Source organism: Solenopsis invicta, chromosome 10 (assembly GCF_016802725.1).
Source record: "Solenopsis invicta isolate M01_SB chromosome 10, UNIL_Sinv_3.0, whole genome shotgun sequence".
Taxonomy (NCBI): Eukaryota; Metazoa; Arthropoda; class Insecta; order Hymenoptera; family Formicidae; genus Solenopsis; species Solenopsis invicta.
Genome location: NC_052673.1, coordinates 7,904,786 through 7,926,462, shown reverse-complemented (window position 1 = coordinate 7,926,462; position 21,677 = coordinate 7,904,786). Strand labels below are relative to the sequence as shown.

The window sequence follows — 21,677 nt, the reverse complement described above, 5'->3', positions numbered from 1 at the left end:
CTAATCATGGTATAATTCTTTGGATGAAGCTGAATGAAAGACCATTTTTTATTTTGTAATACTAATCACACAATAAATTACTTTTATTAAAAAACTAAAAGAACGTAATTTTACCTTTTAATATTTTGTGGTCATACTTTTTGAAAGTTTCATAATGATTGCACTGGGATCAAAATGACTTCGGCGCATTTAATTAGTTGCCGTATTCACAGTTTTCATTGTTTGAAGTAAAAAAAAATTACTAAATATACTTTAAACATAGTATACTAAGTATTCCGTATTTTAAACCTTTTAGAACATAGAAATACGATTTTAGAAAGATTCTAATTATGACGTATGAAATAAAAATTGCAAAAGTAAATATTTTTGAAAAGTGAATATTTTTGGAATAGGTTTTACGTAAAAAATCATAACTTTAAAATTTTTAACTTTTTGACAAAAAATGTATCTTAAAGATATAGTCTTAAACTTTGTTGGGGATCGAATTGGCTTCGTGCAATCACAAAAGATTAAACAAACACAATAATATTAATATTTAATTATAAAAATATGTTGTTATAAATTAAAAATAGGAAATAATGAGCTCAAGAGCCACGCAGGATGACAAACGCCAATAAATAAATCTAGCACAAATCCACGATAAAGCAAACGTTTCGACCTTTCTTTCCTATTTTTAATTTATTTATATGAGCCTTAACCTTTATTTATATTGTTTTTATGTTGTTATAATTATGCAAAAATATCAGTGAGTTCCAGTAAACAATTGTTCTTACAAATAAATTATTTTGGGTGTTATGGTAACATCAAAATATTTTATCGGCTTTATAATGGAATTTACATTATTCAAGCATAAACAATACTTTACTATATTAATTTATTATTTTAAATATTGATTTATTTTAAAATATTGATTTTTTATAGTTATAGTCTGTTCAGCCAGATTTATAATTCATTCCATTGTGCGGTGCAAATGAATAGAGCGCCAATTGTAATTGTAAACGCAAAAAATGACAAAATGTCAAAATTGTGACATCAATGATTATTGGCGATTTTGATTCGTGGAATTTTCTTTAATTGCATATCGAACAACATTTCTCGTTTTACTTCTCTTTGAAAAAAAGATGAGCGATCATGGTTAGAGTAATCATAGTCATGAGATGTTACCTTGGGTAACGTCTTTTGTAATTGCATTTTCTGCATTTAAAATGAGATAGATATGTAATTAGAGAAGAGAAAAAGATGAAAACTCATGACGGACTTATTACATACAGAACTTGAGCAAGTTGTAACTGCTAAGCTGCTCATCAAACAATAGATATTTCAAACAAACATAACTGTGCAATAAAGTTTTTCTTTGACGCAATCTTTTCGGTATTATTGCGGTTTGAAGATGACTCTAAAACAAGTCAAACGTTCATTTGTAAGTCGAAGATAAATAATTCGTATAGTACTAATACGATTGCGCACTTTTACCCACGCTGACCCTCATTAGCCTAATTCCCGATTACTAATTGTTTCAAGTTTCAAGAGTCCTGAATTAATTTCAATTATTTTTCAATTTACGTCGGCTGCAAAATGCGTCTTTTTTTTTAACTTTATATTTACGACTTTCGGTATTATTGCGGTTTGAAGATGACTCTAAAACGAGTCGAAACGTTCGTTTGTAATTCGAAGATGAATAAATAATTCGTATAATATTAATACGATTGCGCACTTTTACCCGCGCTGATTCTCATTGGCCTAATTCCTGATTATTATAATCTTGTATCGTGTATATATATTAAAAAGGAGATAAAGAAGCAAAAACAAGGGCGTCCGAGAATTAGTAAGGAAATTTTTATTGGCGATACATGAGGACGCGATTGCGAGTGCAGTATTATGTAAGAATAATTAACACCGATGATTCGTGAAGACTCGTGCGTAAGTACACAACGTACAATTTACGTGACATTTATTTGTTGATATAGATATATATAAATGCAAAAGTTGTCAGTTTTTTAACGGCTCAAGCGATATAAATATCGCGGAATATATTGCGATGAGCTTAAGCTAAATTATGTAGTCGCAATTTGTGAATTCATGCACTAGTTTAATCAAATTTTGCGTCGTGAGATAGAATAATAGAGATTCGTATATAATTAATTAGTAGAAATTTATTATTAATTGAATTGCTCTTATGCTTATCAATCATTGACTGATACTCACAAAGTATATGAAAATAAATACATTTTTCAAAGTAATTACGTGATATTAGACTCAGAGAATATTGGATGGAGGTCAGACATATTGGCGGCTTTGGTCCATTCTTACATCTTAACTAAGTATTAAGAATTCGATTAAAAGAAATTATATACTTATAATTAATTACAAAAGAAAACAAATGGCAACAAACTATAAAACATCAACAATTATTCGTATCACTAATTTATGTAACTCCATCTTATTTAAGAATTAAATAAAATGGAGTTACATAAATTAATGATACGAATAATTGTTGTTTTACATTTTGTCGCCATTTGTTTTCTTTTTTTCTTTCGTTGACCTTCGTATATAATGCATTCCTAAACGCAAATACATTTGAAATTGAGAGGACTGCAGGCAAATTTGTGACAAAGCATTTAACTGCTTTAAGGGAAACACTAATGGAATACTAATGAAAGGGAAATTGGAGAAAATATGTTTTAATTACTCTCATTTTTATGAGAGATTAAATGGGTATGTTAATGTTAGCGCCTTTGATTACAAGAGTAACGTCGAATTCGAGATTCTATATCATACTTGTAGGAAGATTAGCATCTGGCTAAACGTCCGAATAAATTTTCTGCCTTAGGATAAACTTTTAAAATAATAGCCTATACAGCATGCGTTTTGTTAGTGGGTTTTCGGTTTCGAATTTGACTTGTTAACATAATTTGTGGCATTGTTTATGGAAACATTATTGACCGAAGTGTCGGATACTTCGTCGCTGCTATTACTGCGAATATCACCCTCCATCTGTAATAATTTTTTCACAAGAAAACATTAGCATATACATGTGCGTTCATTCATTAATATAGAAAAAAATATCCCAGTAAATATCCACGCGACAATTTATATAAATCAGGAGCACATACCTGACCAGCATTGAAAGCGCGGTATGCAATCTTAAGGATTAAATAAGTCCAAATAGCGTGAAGAAACAGTAGTAAAATTAATAAAGAATTAAAGATATAATATGCAGGGAACATCGGTACTATCTTAGGCGCTTCTATAGAGGTGCTGTAATATATATTATATATGAATTAGTATCACATAATCTATATCCGAAATATTTTTAAGCGATTAAAATCCAAATATATACATACCTATAAATTATCCAAAATGGATATACACCCATACGTGTTACAATCCAGAAAATTGTAAATATGACAAATATACAATCACAAACTTTTTGATAATTTGCATACTTTGTCATTTTTGCCGCCTGCAGATTAAAAAAAAAAAGAATAATAATTGGATGGAAATTAGAAAAAATAAGTATTAATTAGAAATAGAAACAAAATAAAATGTCAATGAAAATGTTAAATATAAACGAAAAAAGCATTGATATTAGTTGTACCGAGTCTTGGTATTTAAATAATTATTTTATGAATTATACGATTTCCTGCTCATGTGAACTGTGTGCTAATTAAAATAATGAATACCGTATTACCGGTCTAAACCAGTTCTTAGTGTTCGATAATTTTTCTAAATGAATTTTATAAAGAATTTACAAGATTTCCCCAAACTGTGCGTTGCAATTTTGCCAGACTTATTTGTCGGTCATAAAACACAATCCCAAAACTAAATTGGAATACAATTAGGAATAAAATTACAAATTAAACTTACAAGTAATTTAATAATTTTAACAAATAATTTCTTTATAAAATATTTTCTTTTTAAAACGCTTATTATCATAAAAAAATTATTTAATTGCTTGCCAATTGGAGGTATTATGTATTTTGGTTCACAATTTTAGAATTATTTTAAGTTCGACAGATAATCGACGGCACACGAGCTGGAAATTATATTTATACAAAATTATTATTATTATTAAGCATTAAGACTTGCTTTGACCGATATCGGCACTTATATTTAAAAAAAATACATATAAAATCAAAATAGAGAACATTAAATACAATTTTTCTCCTTCGAGCATGCTTACCTCCAACAATATATCCGCGGAATCGTGCACAAGTAAGACCAGACTGCCGATCCTTGTGAGATTCCCGACCCATGAGAAACACATAAGTGAAATTGTTGCTATATGATGAATAAACATCTGCCAAAAATCTTTCCTTTTTACATCAAAGAATTGAGAAAAGCTTAATGCCCAGTAAAATGCCATTGATAACATATAATACCACCATATATCATTGGTAACAGGGTGATAGGGGTAATTGTAATAACAGTGCTTTATGTCCCAAAGCCATGGTTTATCCCATAGAACAACAAGGCCATAGAAGAATGCAGACGCATAATAAAAACATCTCCAACTAAAAAAAAAAATTGTGGATGTAAATGGTTTGATAATGTGATGTACAACAATGTATTAAGAAAATGACTAACCAACTTTCACAGAACTTTGTAAGAGTAGACGGCTTGTCTTGAGAACGACGCAACCGAAGCCATCTTTCCACTTGCCTTTCAGACCAATCTAATTGTTTAGCCAATGCTAAAATCTTAAATCATAATTAAGTGTTACAAAGTGTTAATATAACAAATAGTAATACATAGTAATTAAAGAGTACTATTTAATCTATTATGTTTCAATACCACTATAATATTTATATCTCTTATTATGATTCATAAAACTTTTTCTATGTAAAAATTGTTATTGTTATTGATCATTGATCATTGATCATAGATCATAGATCATTATTAGTGGTTCCAGTTATATACACTTAATGACATTAAAATTTTTTTATATTAATTACTCACCTGCTTATATTTAATTTTCTTATTAAGATATGCTTTTTCTAATATCTCATTGGGCACTGCCCTTTTGCTTCTAGTATTTTTTATACAAAGCGATCTTCCTAAGGGAGCAAACCAGTACCTATTTAAAAATCAAATAGATTAATATAAACAATATTCCTAATCTGACTGAAAAATGCATAAAAAAATTTTTGAGATTTAAAATCCAGTAAACATGTGGCGCACAGTTTGAAAAAAATGTTTGTAAATATTTGTAAATTCATGTTTGTAAATAAATTAAATACATATTACTTTAAAGATTTGTATAAATCTTTCACTATATATTAAATTTATATAAAAATTAAATAGATTAAATACATATTACTATAAAGGTTTATGTTTTTTGTTAAATTGTATATTAAACATTTTGCAATTCTATCACACAAATTTTCCAATAGCAATTTATGTAATTTAATTTCTTTAAAAGTGAAACGTTATAACTTGAAGATAAGATATGAAAGTCAGGTTTAAAAAACGAATGCAATGAGGCTTAACCAGCTTACCTCTCAAGAGTATATCTTATTCCTAGAAGAACTAATGCCATGGGCAGCGGAAATATTAAATGTTGATAATTAGCATACTTATTGTCTGCATTTGGACTGATATCCTGCCATGTAATATTAGGAGGCAACCAAATGTCTGGCGACCAAAAAGTGGCTGATATATTTAGGAAAATATTCATTTTTCTGTGACCTGCAAACAGATATCCATGATAAGAAAGAGAAGTTTACAGCCGATGATTCAGACTGTAAAAACTTGAGCTATAAATAATATATCAGATTGTAAATTGCACACTTGTTTTATATTAATAATCACCACAGACGTTTCGTCAACGTGTAAGAATGTCTAATTAATGGCACAATGGAAAAAAAGCTTTGAAAAGAATCAAAGGATTACGCCACAGAAATTAATCAACATAAATCTTGCTACACCGCCTGTACCAGCATGATTAAGAAACATGCTTCCACGTGAATAAATACGACGAGAGAGAATAAGAGTGTGGGAGAGAGAGAGAGAGAGAGAGAAGAAGGCGACATCGAATGGATCTCGGCAAGAAGGCATACACACGCGCGTACTTACCCGGAGCCGCTTCGGCATGTACCACGCGATCCGAAACGTGCCACCGGACGGACGAGAGTGAGGCGAGGAAGCGCGCGCGTTCGTGCCACGGGCTGCGCCGCTTTGACCGTTTCTGTAGCGAGTGACGCACGCGCGTGCGCTATCGGGACGGTGTTCAGATTAGCGCCCGGAATGAAATAAGGGTGACGCAGGACGCAGGGCGACACGACAGCAGAGCGGTTAGCCTCGGACGTTTCGCGAGAACTGGCGAGAACGTGACGAAGCTAGACCCAGCGAAGCCGCGTACGCCTCGTAACCGCAAAACATATATAAAGCTTGTAACTGCTGCTCCAAGTTTCGCTAGCATTACGACCGCTATCAACATCCCACTACCATCACTGCCACCGCCGCTGTCGCTGTCGCCACCACTACCACGAGGCGCGGTTGTGATACAATCGATGTAACCAACCTATTTGGCCGCGAGACCGTTCTTGCTCGCTTTGACGGTCACGCCACACTGCCACCGGCGGCACCGACGCGGCGCCGCACGAGCCGAAACATTTCTAATTAATGACTGCTGCACGATTCTGCAGTGGATGGTGTGCGTGCGTGTGTGTGTATATGTGTGTGTGCGAGCGTGCGTGCCTCACGTTGGTCGTTGCGTTCCGGCGAGAGGCGCGCCCGGCAAGGCGCATCCGATCGTGCCCGATCTTGCAGCGGAAGCTCTCCCTCGATCTCCTTTTTTTTCTCTCTCTCTCTCTCTCTTCTATCCTCTATCAACCGTTTTTTACGTAGACGTCTCCATGGAATCAACAACGCTCTGCTTCTGGTACCTTGGTCTTATTCGACGTTTCGGTATCAGCTTTATTTTTTGGTTTCACTTACGTCTATATACCACATTATTACGTACATACACTACGCTGGAAATTACAGCTTCTGTCACTTGGGACGGGAGGGCTGCCGGAGTTACCGGTGACTCATCGACCGATCACGAGACCGTTGTTAGATCGGATCGGCAAATGGCAACGATCGTATTCCACGAGATATACTCGCGTTTGTCAGCTAGGCGTCGTTTACCGTCGTGTCGTTACGTTGACGGAACGCATTTTCCGCATTCTTTGGCTTCGATTTTGACCGAATGTCCGCACTTAAAGGCGATAAGAATGGCGGCTCCCCGGGGCGGGGGGAGTCTGTCTCACTGCCTGCCAGCAGTGCCAGTCTGCTCCGAAAGGCTAGGAAAGCAGATCGTTAGAAAACTGGTTAGAGCGCCATTGGCGTCATCGGCGCGCGCGTCAACTGTCTTTCCGTTAGACGTTTGCAGCGACCAATAGCGGTTTACCTCGATCCGGCCATTTGAAAAGTCCAGCTGCCTCGTTGGACGATTTGAATTGTACACGTTTCGCGATTCGCGCGAAGGGGATACGCTCGCGTTTTATGGCTCTGGCAGACCAGCGCGATTTGCGACACGCGACGCGCGATTATCCAATAGGCGTTTACAATTTTTTGAAAAGACGTACGCCTATTGGATAATCGCGCGTCGCGTGTCGCAAATCGCGCTGGTCTGCCAGAGCCATTAAAACGATTTCGAGCAAACTTTGAATGAGATCGGTGATTAACCTGTCGGCTTCGTATCTGCTTTGTTATCTTGACAGAGAGTTTTATTCGCAGAATTTTTAATTTTTTGTTGTCTAACATATAGGGAAAAAGAAAGGTATCTTTCATCGAGTACCAAGATTAAGTTAATGATTAATTCGCAGAAATGTCAATTCATTTGAATATCCATGATAAGAAAGAAACAATAATTTCAACGTAATTTAACATTCTTTTTGTTTCATCCCTAGCAACAAATTTTTTAAAAGAATCTTACCGAAATTTGCCCGAAATAAAATTTCGGACAAAATCGAACAAATTCGGATTTTTTGTCATATTAATTTACCAGAAACTATCCGATTTTAATACTTAATTTTTTTCACTTTTCTGGCAAAAAAAAAAACACTGATCTAGTTTACACCGAATACTTGATAAGTGTACGCGTACTAACTTCCTGTTAAATTATCTTAATTTCGACGATGCATGTAAATATACATAGGATACGTATATTTTATTATCTTGATTCAATTATACGAGCTTAATATACTATTGTTTAAATGCATTGTCGAAATTAGGATAATTTAATAGAAAGGTACAATTAAGTTAATTGGTACAATTAAGTGTATCAAGTGCTCGATGTAAACCTCTGTGTTTTTATGAAAAATTTGGAGAAATTTCGAGAAAATTCGATATTTTAGTCGGAATTGATCCAATGAATGCATGTAAACTGTTTCAAATATTACAATTCCGACAAATTTTCAGATAAATTCTGGCAATTTTTTTTCGCTAGAGATGCCTTCCCAGATAGCACAGAGAATTCAAAAAGATTAAAAAAAGAATTCAAGTTTATGTCACCAATACTGAGTTCATTTTGAAATGCAAAAAAAATTCTTTTTCTGAAAAAGAAAAAAAGGTCAGAAAAAAAATTCTTTTTGCTATCTGGGAAGGCATCTCTAGCGAAAAAAAATTGCCAGAATTTATCTGAAAATTTGTCGGAATTGTAATATTTGAAACAGTTTACATGCATTCATTGGATCAATTCCGAATAAAATATCGAATTTTCTCGAAATTTCTCCAAATTTTTCATAAAAACACAGAGGTTTACATCGAGCACTTGATACACTTAATTGTACCAATTAACTTAATTGTACCTTTCTATTAAACTGCTGTGTGCTATCTGGGTTGTGTTATGTGCACCCAGGAAACAGAAATGGATTTAAATGGATTAAAAATTTACAATCCATTTAAATTTATTTGAATTTATTTAGGATTAAAGAATAGTAATTATGTTATTTCAATCTTATATGTTATAGATTAAAATGGATTGTATGCAAAAACTTCTTTCGGATTGAAAGAATAGGAAAATCATTTCATTTCAATCCATTTTTATCCATTCAATCTATTTCAGTTTATTGGGCGTACATATACAAGTAATAAATTTATTGATTAATGTAAATTGAAATTATTAAAAAATTATTTGCATAAATAAAATTAACATAAATACAAGTTATGAGAACACTTTCTCTTCTCTTCTAATGATAGTGTTCAGTTCTCATGGGTTAACAAACGTGATGGTTGAATCAATCATTCGATTAAGTCAGTCGGAATTAGTGAAAAAAGCTCTGAATAAGTTTACCTGTTGAATTAATTGTCGAATAACTTAATCGGCGATTGATTCAGAAATACCCATAGTTTTAAATATTAATTGATTATTCTCAGCAAACACTAAGTTATAAAACTATTAGTTAGAATTTTTCACTCAACAATATAATTGTTATATGCTTGGCAAATGAAAATATATTCAAATAAAATAAAAATTGCAATTTCTTTTAATTTATCCGAGGCCGCGTTTTAGAGTTTCGGAATATCCGGAATATCCTTTGGATTCAAATAAACTCAAATGGATTGAAATACGAAATGCGCTATTTATTATTTTGAATTCGGATGGATTCATGTTTCCATTATATTTTTGGATTCAAATGAATTGATATATAAAATAAACTATTCATTATATTGAATTTGGATGTATTCATGTCCATATTATGTTATTTTTGGATTCAAATAAATTCGAAAGATTCGAAGCACGAATTTGAAAATGTCGAAATGAATTTATTTCTATCCACTTCGATTCATTTTTATTTGCCGGGTAACGAGCGTGTTACATAAAATTACATTGCTGAAAATTACATTTCCACGAGTGGAAATTTATAATTGTAACTTGGTATTATATTTGCTCGGATGATTTTGTAATAATATTATTTGATTATTAATTGAGTTTTATTAATTTTTTGCAGCATAAACGTAAAAGGAAAGATTGAATTAAAATAAATGAATTATAAAATTATAATTTTTGTTGTAAGTATGTTTTTGTTAATTAAACTGAACTATTGCTAAAGTTAGTCTTTGATTAAAGTTTCCATACAGCACAGAAGCTTGCAGCAACATTGCTGCAACACTGCATATTGTATTGCAATGTTGCAAATACATTGCTAAGATTTTTTACAATATTATTTCAGTAATATTCCAGCATTGTTTTATTATTTTGATTTATCATGAGTTTTTTATCATTAATTACATCATTAATGATTAAAACATAATGTCAACAGAACGTAAAAATAACTTAAAAATATCATATAGATAACGTTGTTTACATTCATCTAAAAGATCTTATTTTCGACGAAATTTATATGCTATTCATAATAAATTTTGATTCACATTTCAAGATACAACAAAATTGTGAATGGAAAAGTATTTAGAAGATGTTTCTAAGTGTCATTTTTCCTAAGCCATACTCATATCTAGCGATTATCAATCCAAGATCTCTACCACATTGTTTGATTTTTATGATAGTACGAAAATTGACATTTTACGATGACCCGTGAACACTTTTATTAATAAATACGTATCCGTGATATATCAGACCAATATTAGAGTTATCAAAAGATGAAGAAATATTTTTTTTTATAAATGTGAATATAAAATTACAGTTTTTATTGATTTTTACTTAGCTTTTCTATTATTTATTTGAATATAATAAAAGAAATAAACTTGTATGAGTTTAATATATGTATCATACATATTCCAACGAGTAATAGAATTATTATGTATATATTGATAAAAAAATAGAATCCTCTACATTTTACATATAATTAATTATTTTATATATAACAAGTTATTTAGTGATATAATTTATATTATGCAAATTACGTCACTACATTTGATATGTAAACATAATAATAAAGCATAATAATAAAAATATAATAATAAAGACGATATTAAAATTACGAAAAAAATACGTAAATTGTGAGTTACCTAATTGATGTCAGTGATCAGACGTCAGACGAAGATACACTTTTGATATCATTTTTTAATGTATCATGTTTGCTGGGATTGTAGCAACGTTTTAAAAATATTGCTTCACTCGTGAGCAGTATGCGGTATCGTCATTCGATAAATACAGCGCAGTTATACTTAATTACACAAATTATACGTAATTAAAAAGATCACACGAAATAAAATATAGAATAAAGAGCGCATAACATAAGATTTTTTACTCACATTTTAATGATTTTAATGATTCATATTTCCGAATTTGATGACAAAGATAAATGAGATGTATTTGAATAAAATTTTTGGTTCTTGAGTGTAAAAATTAATTCAGGATCATATGATCTTTTTGAAAGTTACATGTGCTAAAATGTGTTAATGTAGTTAATATAATAGTAACTGAAATCCCAGTAAGCAAGAAACATTAAAACAACATTTAGAAATATTTTGTTTATTGAGTGTACTTTTAACCGTTTTAAAATAATATAAACATTTTAAAAAGATTATTTGATACATATGATGATATACAATTTGATACTTTTTGATGATTATTTGATACTTTTTTTCGAAACTTTCGTTGAAATGTTTTAAAAACGTTATCTTTAAGTCATGGTTAAAGTATTTGTTCATATTAATATTATATACAACATTAAGCACAACACATTTAAAAACGTAAAACGTTATTGATTATTATAATAACCTAATAATGATAATTTTACCGGATTACTCGCCGGATTATTAGAAATATCAATAAAGTATATTTATTATATTGTAACATTATTATAATATTGCATTGCAATATTTTTAAAGGCAGACATTTTATTGTTGCAGTGTTGCAGCAACGTTTTGCAACGTTTATGCAATGTTGAAATCTTGCGATGAAATTTTTCTGCAATGTTGTTGCAATCTTTCTGTGCTATTTTGGATTTGTCAAAGATATTTTTTGCCATATTTTGAAATATCTTGCATTTTTTTCAAAAAGTTTCAAAAAAATGTTCATAATCTAAAAGATATCTTATGTAACATTTTGAAATTATTTAGATATCTGGAGATATCTTAAAGATTTTAGAAATCTAAAAGACATCTTACGTAATAAATATCTTAAAAACATCTTTTAAGATGTCTTTTATTTATAGATAACTTTTAAAAATTCTATAGTTATTTTCAATAAATTCTTTTTAGATATCTTTTAGACAATTTCTAGAAATATCTTAAAAATATCTTTAATAAGATATTTTTTAGATATCTTTACATGACCTTGATGTTTTCTGACAGGAATATATTTCATCTTAAAGGCTCTTTTGGTAAAACAATCTTCATCTTTTCAATAATAAAAAGCTTTTATTTTTGCGCTGAAAAGGCGATCGGTGCTAACTCGCAGCCTCTCCTAATTGTAAGTCTAATATAAAATTCGACATGACTGAAAAATATTTTTTCTATCGTATACAAATACAGGCACCGTGCGTGTCGAATCGGTCCCTTTTTATTTCTCTTCTTTTCAGGAAAGTTTACGCGCCGAGATCTTGAATGTCTCACTGCGCGCATTTGCGATTGATCGGATATCGCTTGATTAGACGCTTTATCACGCGCTGATAGATCCTCGCGTTCCTCTTTTCGTGCGGCCGGAAAAATTCCTGCATGACCGCATTGTGCGTTTTCCGTTTGATTCCTGGAGTATGCACTAAAAAGGCACCATCAAGAACGACCAGACGATAATTCAGAAGACACATCTCGAACATCTATAAATATAAAATAAGAAATAGAGATCTTGAAAGATATATTGGATCTGCAAGTAAGATTAATAGCAAAACATTCTCTGTTAAAGAAATCGACGGAGAACGATAGGAACCAATTGGATCTGCCAAAAATCGTTTTATCGTTTCCTATCGTTTCAATTTTCATATTCCGAAAGAAATATTATCGTGATAAAAATGGATTTAATCGTTGAAATACGATAGAATTTTTATATTAACCTATTGTTCTTTATTTTGGTGGAATTTGTTGTGAATAAATGATTAAAGCCTTATCATAATCAATTATATATATTTACGTTGTTAATTTCTAATTCATACGATTGAACATTTTCTATCGTTTTCTATCAATTTTTTGTAATATGGTTATGAATTAATGTTGTATTTGAGATAAACCTTTTCTTAGGTCCATTTATATCAATGTAGATCGATTAACTTTAATTAACTTTAATAACTTTACTTTTTATCTTTTTCTAGTTTTTAGAATTAGGAAGAGATAAAGAGTAAATTAAGTCAAGATAAAAGTTAATTTACAAATGAAACCTACATTACAGATTGTAACAATAGAAGTAAAGGCTTGTTAAGATTCAAAATCAGCAAGTTAGTCGATGGAGCACAATAAAATACTTAAGCCGCGCTGGGTAAAAGTGCGAGGTTTTATTAGTTATAACAATTATACGATTCGCATCATACAGAAAATTCATCTTATATTGAGTCATTTTCAATGCATTAATGTCGTAACGATACTGTTTTAGATCGCCTTTATGTCTTGATTTGGCTAATTTTTGTTCCCTCGCAAGTGGTGTCGAAAACTCTATATAAAATGATAGTAAAGTAGAAGGATAATGCTAAGAGAAGTCAAATAATAAAAAAAGTGATGTCAAGATGTAAATGGACCGCGGACCAACCAAAAAGGTCAGAAGTTATTACGTTAAAATTCAATAAAATAATACTCTAACAAATAAAAAAGAATTAAAAGTAAATAAAATTGAGATTTTAAACAATAAATAAAAATAAAGATTAATATCCGAGATGATCTACATAAAAAGACAAAAACACGGGTTTAACAAACAAAGCAAGACAAAGCGTCATGGATCTTTTTTCAGAAGCTTATCTTCCAGTTAGTGATCAAAAGTTTATCTCACTCCTAATACTTCTTTACCTTTCCTCTTTACTTCCTAATTTCTCCACGTTCTTCTAAATTTCTCTCGTTTTCTAAGAATTTAAACACAGTTATCATATAGATCACCACGAGTGAGTGTCGGCTTATCACTTTTAAGTTAAAGATTGTTCTTAGATGAGGTGGCACTTGGACCGGATGAAAGGAGATATTTCTAATTAATTACAGCTTTATAACGACTGTTTCATTATTATTAATATTTCCAATATCACGTTCATTTTATCCGATTGACACATTAATTTTGTCCTGTACAATCTATTTCTTACTTATTTATTTAAGTATACGTCATTTAAAAACATAAGAATATTTTCAAAATATCTATTTCCTTAAAAAAGGCTTCTATGAACGTTCAATCTTTTTGACCGAAAATCTGAAGATATTTTCTGAATTAATATGTGTTAACTAAAGAGAAAAAAGATATAATGTAACTGATGCTCGGTGTCAGATTGAGTTTTGTGTTGTACCTGGGCCATCTTGTCTTGTTTGCCCTCCCAGGACATCTCCTCCGTGTAGAGCGGGTCGTCGCGCGTGCCAATAAAGACAGGCTCCCACCTATGATGCGGATATTCCCTTTTGGTGACGATAAGCGGTCGGATTTTACCCGGGTCCGGTCTAATCAGCCACCTGGTCAGCCCGGGAAATCGCTGGCAGTGCGGACAGATGAACCTACGCGGAACCTCTCGTTCCGTTATTTATTAGCGTACGATCTTGACATAGATACTTTATTCAATTCTTACGAGACACAAGAGAAAGTATGCGTGTCAACAATTTCAAATATAGGACATTCAATTCCTATATGTACCTATGGAAATACACCGCCAAGCCAGTTCGGCAGGCGACGAGCAATTCGCGCTTCGTCACCGGTGGCGGTTCATTGGACTCTATCTCGAATACGGGAACAACGAAGACAACGCCGATCTTGGACGGTCTTTGGCGTACCATCTCCATGAAGCCGGAAGCCAGCCGTGCGCTCGGTAGCAACTCGATGTCCGATACCAGTACGCGGGACGTGTTCGCTACCGTTCTCGCCACGTTTCGGGCGACGTTGATGGGATATGTCATTCTCCTCTTCCGCCTCTCGGTCTCGGTCTGCCGCCACTGGAGATCGGAGGCGGCGCAATCACCCTGAGTACGACTGATCGCGCCCAGGGCGGGTGGTCGGCCGGCCGGAAATACCATGTGGACGGAAACCTACGGGCATTATGTAACGTAAGAAACGTATGATTACATTGAGGATGCGAATTTTATATATACCATATAATATACGAGAAAAGGGTGGGATACGAGAAAACACGATACTGTGTCTCAAATGCAAATATTTATGAAAGAAGGAAAAGATATTATGGAATCGAAAGTTTGATATATAATGTACATAAAAAGTTTTGTGCATTTTAAATAGTATTTTATGTTATAGGTCACATTGTGAATTAAGGAATAGAAACTCAGCAAAGAAAAATGAATTTAAACAGATGGAAAAGAATTCATTTTCGAATTCGCGCTTCAGATTTTTGAATCCATTCGAATTCAAAACGATGAATAGCTTATTTCGTATTTTAATCCATTTGAGCCAATCTGAATCCAAAAATATTCCGGGACTGTGAAGCGCGAACTTAGATAAATTAAAATAAATTGCAATTTTCAATTTATTTAAATTTATTTGTTCTTAAAGTTAAGATTTCATAAACACTTTATTTTGAGATGTATCATTTATATTGTGTTCAGGGCCGAATTAGCTCCCAAGCCTAATTTAGGCTATTGTCTAGGGGCGGCAAATTTAGAAGGACGGTATTTTGTAAAACAGTTTTTTTTTTAAACTTATCTTGCAGTGGCTGACGCAATCAACTAAAATCTTTTACATAAAATAATATAAGAAGAAAACAGAATTTGCAGAATATAAAATTTGATTAATTTAAGTTACACTTGAGGTTTGAATAAGAAAAGCAAAGATTTAATAGAGATGTCTAGGGGCGGCATGAGTCTTAATCCGCTCCTGATTGTGTTATGTAAATTTATCTCTATAAATTTATCTTTGAATTGCTCATATTTAAGGTACCTGTATAACAATATATACTGTTTAGATAAGCTCTTTAATCGCAAAATACAGATTGCGTTCAATATTTCTGCAATTTTTTTTACAGTTTATAAATTTTTAATTGAGTTAATTTGATTTAAGCCGATTCGTATTCGACGCAGATTGGAACGGCTAATTGCAAGCAAGCGTGTTGATATAACGACATTCGTGTTTATCATGCTTTCAACAGACTTTTATATCAGTTTTTTTCATATTTACTGCGTGTTACATAAACAATCTCGTGTTATATCTAAAGAAGGTCTATGACAGACAGCGATTCTTGATATAGCTCAATAATAATTTTTAATCTTTACAATTTTAAACTCAAATTGCGCGCCGCATAATCGTCAGACTTGAAACATAATCATGAAGTCGGAATAATAATATTAATGTTATAAGAAGCATATATAATATTTCCCCCCCTCCCTGGAAAAATTATAAATTATTTTTATTACGAAAAAATTATACCTTATCCACGTTTCGAAACTGCATTATAGCATTAATATTACTATTCCGGCTTCATGATTGTGTTTCAAGTCCGACGAATATGTGGCGCGCAGTTTGAGTTGGAAATTGTAAAGATTAAAATTTATTATTCTGCACCAAGAACCGCTGTGACTGACATAGGCCTTCTATTCTCGTGGTTTAATTTTATAGTCCGATGTAATGTATTATTATTTATGTCCAAAGAGTTACTGCAACTATAAAGAAACACATAAAAGCTAAAAAAAAAATCCATATACGCAATATTTACATTTTATTATATTTAAGCAAATTTACAATGTAAAATAAAATAATTATTACTAAACGAAACTAATAATAAATTTAAAATTACTTTGAGGCTCATTATATGCAAAACAACAAAAATAAGAGTCAATTCACAATCTAAATATAATACATCCCTTTGTTATTTAGCTCCTGGATTAACTCTTACTTTTGTTGCTTTATTGCTAACGAAAGAGCTTTAAGAACCTACAAAGAGTTTTGCTTGTACGATAATAAAACGTTGTAATTCTTTTTATTCAGATGACCTAAAAGCGCATGCCGTGCGGATTGCCGGATCCCCGCGTTATTAACGAAAGCGTGAAAACTTTGGGGGCCGGCAGAGCGTAGCATTGGGCTCGATATGCAGGAGAAATTCGCGATCGTGACGAGGAAGTTGAGGAGACCTTGTACATGGCAGGCTCGCAACGACAGGCTCGATCAAGCTGAGCGACAGCGAGGCCGGCGTCGAGACCTGGCGCGAACACCGCCAGGCTGAGCGGTCCCTCCCACCGTCTGGCTAGCTCCACGATCCCGTAAACCTGATCGGCGGTGGCATGTGTAGACAGCGTGACTTGGGGCAAACTGTCTGTCGCGTCGACGGCGCCGAGCAACACGAACGGCAGAACCCTGCACGAAGAAAAACAATTCTCTCTGTCGCAGCAAAACTACCGATGATACATTCGACGCGAAAGCAACCCAACTCCGTCATCGCCAACGTTCGATATTAACTCATTTTATTGCTAAAATAAAAGAATCTAGCTACATAAAAATTCGCTTGTAGGAACGTAAATTTACAGTTGGAGTTTTAATTGAACGCTGCTGGTTGCAGCAAATTCTCAGGAAAATGTTTAGACGAGTGTTCTTAAAATAAATTTTTCTGTGTGTCCAGATGACTAACGAAATCTGCTAGAGCAGCATAAAATATGCCGTGCCAGCAAACTGTTTTCTTCGTGCTCCTTTCTTCCGATGTTGAGCATCGCTTGTTGGCACCGATACTTTATGGCATCCAGTTAGATGTAGAACGAATTAAGTTTGCAGAGCAAAGCAACGATGTTCTTTCGTAGACGATGGTTCTCTACCTGTAGGGACTCTTCTCGCCGATTTCGGGGCTCCAGGTGAGTCTGGATGGTGGATAAGAAAGGACATCCGGCAAGCCGTGATACCACCTGCAGGCACTTTCGTTGTGGGGTTGCCGACCCGCCATGTACATGCCTGCTGCGTAGGCGGGCGGTCCTGCTTGACCAGCATCTTGCTGCGAATTTGTATGGCTAGAGTCCAACGTCGAGATACCACCGTCATCGCGAAAAACGAGCGTCGTCGTCGGCAATCGAAAGTCGCGGCCGAATAGCAGACGGCCGGCTACCAGGAGGGACAGCACTAACGTCGGCCATACTAGTAGCTTGCGAGCGAGGCTGCGCATCGCTTTCTCGTCTGGGGATATGTTCAGAATCTTAATTAACTTAATTCAAGAGTAATCTTTCTGTCTATTTTTTAAATTGTACATAGTCGAAGATTAAAATACGTAAGACGATGAAGTTTTTCTATAAGCTAATTTAGGTTGTTATCATCTGATGAAATCGATCTTTTTAGAAGGAAGACCGCAGCGCAAGACTGAAATGGATCATTCTACTTCGGCGTACGGTTGCTGTCATCTTTTTGGCAACGTGGAACGACTTTGAGGGGAATACATTTAGCACGCGAGTAAAGCTAGATTTGACAAGTTTGGCAATGAGAGACAGCCCGTCTAAACGCACCTCAGTTGTTCCCCGATCTCCTCGTCGATCGAGAACGGTAGAACGATATTCCATATTACAAGTGCAAGCGGCGGGTCCTCCGAGGAACATCCGCTGTTGAACTGGCACGACGTGACCGCAGGAGATGCAGAGGTGTCTCGGATCGATGCCGCGCAAACGCGTTGACGAACCGCGAAAGCACAACACACGCGTCTGAGAGGCATAGCTGCGATTGCAGGAATGGCGCTACTAATTGCTATATAGTTTCAATTGGGTACTCAGAGTTGCTCTTCAGCGCTAAAATTTATCTTAATGACTTTACATTTCTTTATTTTGACTTTAATTTTAGTCAGCAAAGTTTATGGAATATCTTCAGATCTCCCATTAGAAAGATTGAATATTCATAAAAGTGATTTTTAGAGAGACAGATATTCTGAGAATATACTTGTGTTTTTCAAATACGTTATCTTAGATATCCTAATAATATCCTTCAAGATTATTCCTATATATAGAATTTTTTATGCTTGATTTTTGACGAAGTAATTATTTTTCGAATATTCTACTGTACAAGACTTGAATAGTTAAAAAGTTAAATTTGGAGAATATAAGAATTGATATAATATTATTATGAATATTCGAAGTTAAATTATAGAAAAAATTTATATTTTTATAACAATATTAAAGTATTAAAAAATATTCGCGTAGGAAAATCATGGTGAAAATCAATTATTAAAATTATGAAATATATAAAATGTTGAAAACAACTCTGAAATCGTTGAAAAAGGAAATAAAAATTATTAAAATATTGTTGAATATATTTCAGTCAGGGATAAGAAGTAATGCTTACAAGTAACGAGTCACCGTTACTTTTAGTTTTCTGTAATAACAATTTGACAATGACATTAAAATTTTTTATAACAATAAAAAAGTAACACCAGGTTTGGAAAATAATTACAATTGACAAATAAAACTCGTTGTCATTATTACATTGAAAAAAGTAACTCGTTAGTTGACTCGTTACGTAAGGAGTAAAAAGTAATGCAAATGCAACGTATTACCTTGACTTGTTACGTAACGAGTAAAGTTACAAGTTAGTATGTTTCAATGAATAATGGTAACGAGTTGATTGAAAGCAACTATTCTAATCCTGGCTTTAACATTACTATTATGAAAAATTGTAACGTTATTATTAAATTATAAAAAAGTTTTATAAAAGGTAATAGTAATGAATAATGGCATTACTTTTTGTAACTCGTTACTTCCCATCTCTGAATTTTAGTATATATAAATTATACTTATAAGCTAATGAAATACTATGAAAAATAAAAATAGTTATTAAAAATGATGGAAAAGTAATGTAAACATATAGTATTTTACAGATTTATTAATAAAAGTTTAACCTGGAAATATGTTGAATTCTCTGAATTTTAAAGCTAATTATTAAAAACGATGTTAGATAATTATTAAAATAAATTAAAAAGAATTTAAAAAAATGCAAAATATACAACATAATATACAGATATACAAATATTAAAATTTATGTTAATTAATAAATTAAGTTACGAGTATTGTAATTACAAATATTTAAATTTATAATATTTAATTAGGATTTTCTTGATTTGCATTAAATCATTTATTTCATTATAATTTTAAGCCTTACTTGGACTGCTTTTTTATTCCATAATCCACTACGTACTGAATTTTAATAAATTTTGTTAAATATTTTTATTAAATTTATTTTATTCATTAAATGTTTCTCATTTTGAACTTTATTGCATTTTTTTATTAATCTTTATTAATGTCTTGTATTACATTTTTATTGAAATCTTAATGAAATAATACTAAAAACAAGTTAATTGAAACAAATTTTCATATGCGATTCGGTAATATTTTAATTACAATTTCAGTAAAATGTTTTTATCAGGACAATCTATAGAATATATACAGAAGAAATATATAAAAATAGAATCTTCTCTATGTGCTGGCTGGAATAGAATAAATTTTATATTTTTAATGTGTCTTTCGTTCTATTAATGTAAAACAATTTTTTATCCTTTTTATGTAAAATTTCAGATTTATAATCATCGCATCTTTTACAATAATGAACAAGCGCCGCGCACGCGAGGACAATGCACGCGCAAATAACAAGGTCAAATGATCGATAATTCAATAAGAGAACGTTTACCAGTAGTATTGGGAAGATATATGTTGTAAGCAGAGAATGCTTACTCTCTTGCGTGCGCAAACGATAAAAATTATCGGAAGTCTATACTTATCTGTAATTACTGGAGTCTGTAAAATAAATATGTGATGTTGTATATTAATTTTTTAAGTTCTGATTATCGTGTATAAAAATCAGGATTGGGAACGTTACTCTAGAAAATTAACGCGTTATCGTTATTTGCAAAAATAATTTGTTATCGTCGCTCGCAGCAAACTGAGATGGATTCAAAAAATAAAAAATGGATAGAAATTTAAAAAAATAAAGAATTTGGATTCAGCATTGACCACACAAATCCATTTCTATCCAATTAAAGTTTAAAAATTCCTTGAATCCACTTTAATACATAAAATGACATTAAAATTACAGAATTTCTATTTTTTCAATCGAAAAAAAAATTATGCGGTTCATACAATCCATTTTATTCCATAAGACGCAATTGAAAAAATGAAGTGATTTCTATTCTTTTAATCTAAAAGGAGTTTTCGCGGATTATTCAATTCATTTTAATCTATGATATAAGATTGCAATGACTTAATTTTTTAATTCAAAATGTTTTCAAATGAATTAAAATGGATTACAAATTTTCAATCCATTTCTATTTACTGGACTCGTTATTACTTTTAGAAAGTAATTACCTTTATCATTACTCAAAATTTGAAGTAAATTTGATTCATTATTTTTTTCTGTTATTTGTTCACGAAATTTAATAACCTTTTCTTTTAGAGAAGCGTTCCGTTATCTATGTCGCTATTTGATCAGTTCAGTACGAAATCTGTGGTTTCGATTAAAAACAAGGTTCATAAGCATATATTATATATTTATAAAGTAACGATGAAAAATTATTACCGTTATTGGAAAAATGTAACAATGACGTATTATCGTTATCGTTATAGACGGTAAAAAGTAACGATCGTTACTAAAAAAACAAAAGGTAATTATAACGACGATAACGCCGTCATAAGTGACGCGTTACTTCTCAGCC

At 32.3% G+C, this 21,677-nt stretch overlaps 2 protein-coding genes and 1 long non-coding RNA gene across 6 annotated transcripts; 1 reads left to right on the top strand and 2 right to left on the bottom strand.

Annotated features, from left to right (window-relative positions):
• Positions 1-1,814: 1,814 nt before the first annotated feature.
• On the bottom strand, positions 1,815-7,295 carry LOC105202455 (ceramide synthase 6). 3 transcript variants are annotated; one of them, XM_026136459.2, is made up of 8 exons: positions 6,965-7,295; positions 5,499-5,688; positions 4,960-5,077; positions 4,588-4,700; positions 4,184-4,514; positions 3,345-3,463; positions 3,114-3,258; positions 1,815-2,994 (listed from the first exon to the last, which is right to left on the bottom strand). In XM_026136459.2, exons 2-8 carry the CDS (start codon positions 5,675-5,677, stop codon positions 2,872-2,874), a joined length of 1,128 nt encoding a protein of 375 aa, XP_025992244.2. In that variant the 5' UTR covers positions 5,678-5,688; positions 6,965-7,295; the 3' UTR covers positions 1,815-2,871. The 3 variants fall into 3 exon arrangements, with proteins under 3 accessions (XP_025992244.2, XP_039310054.1, XP_039310053.1); XM_039454120.1 differs by having other exon boundaries at positions 6,969-7,295; XM_039454119.1 differs by lacking the exon at positions 6,965-7,295 and adding an exon at positions 6,076-6,680.
• A 4,997-nt stretch (positions 7,296-12,292) lies between these two features.
• Positions 12,293-18,796, bottom strand: LOC105202454 (beta-1,4-glucuronyltransferase 1). 2 transcript variants are annotated; one of them, XM_039454213.1, is made up of 7 exons: positions 18,493-18,796; positions 17,818-18,169; positions 17,143-17,365; positions 14,705-15,093; positions 14,367-14,568; positions 13,885-13,937; positions 12,485-12,710 (listed from the first exon to the last, which is right to left on the bottom strand). In XM_039454213.1, exons 2-6 carry the CDS (start codon positions 18,156-18,158, stop codon positions 13,920-13,922), a joined length of 1,173 nt encoding a protein of 390 aa, XP_039310147.1. In that variant the 5' UTR covers positions 18,159-18,169; positions 18,493-18,796; the 3' UTR covers positions 12,485-12,710; positions 13,885-13,919. The 2 variants fall into 2 exon arrangements, with proteins under 2 accessions (XP_011169290.1, XP_039310147.1); XM_011170988.3 differs by lacking the exon at positions 13,885-13,937 and having other exon boundaries at positions 12,293-12,710; positions 18,493-18,794.
• Positions 18,143-19,878, top strand: LOC120358800. The gene is made up of 2 exons (XR_005575669.1): positions 18,143-18,260; positions 18,329-19,878. It is a non-coding gene; the product is annotated as an uncharacterized LOC120358800 (long non-coding RNA).
• Positions 19,879-21,677: the final 1,799 nt, after the last annotated feature.

Bases quoted from the DNA above. Each gene is read 5' to 3' on its own strand.
- LOC105202455 (XM_026136459.2), bottom strand. From the start codon at position 5,677: ATGAATATTTTCCTAAATATATCAGCCACTTTTTGGTCGCCAGACATT. The intron at 4,701-4,959 runs GTGAGTAATTAA...TTATGATTTAAG, and splicing joins AGAAAATTAAATATAAGCAG to ATTTTAGCATTGGCTAAACA. The intron at 4,515-4,587 runs GTTAGTCATTTT...TTTTTTTTTTAG, and splicing joins ACAAAGTTCTGTGAAAGTTG to TTGGAGATGTTTTTATTATG.
- LOC105202454 (XM_011170988.3), bottom strand. From the start codon at position 18,158: ATGCGCAGCCTCGCTCGCAAGCTACTAGTATGGCCGACGTTAGTGCTG. The intron at 14,569-14,704 runs GTACATATAGGA...GGTTCCGCGTAG, and splicing joins TTGGCGGTGTATTTCCATAG to GTTCATCTGTCCGCACTGCC. The intron at 12,711-14,366 runs GTACAACACAAA...TTATATTTATAG, and splicing joins AACAAGACAAGATGGCCCAG to ATGTTCGAGATGTGTCTTCT.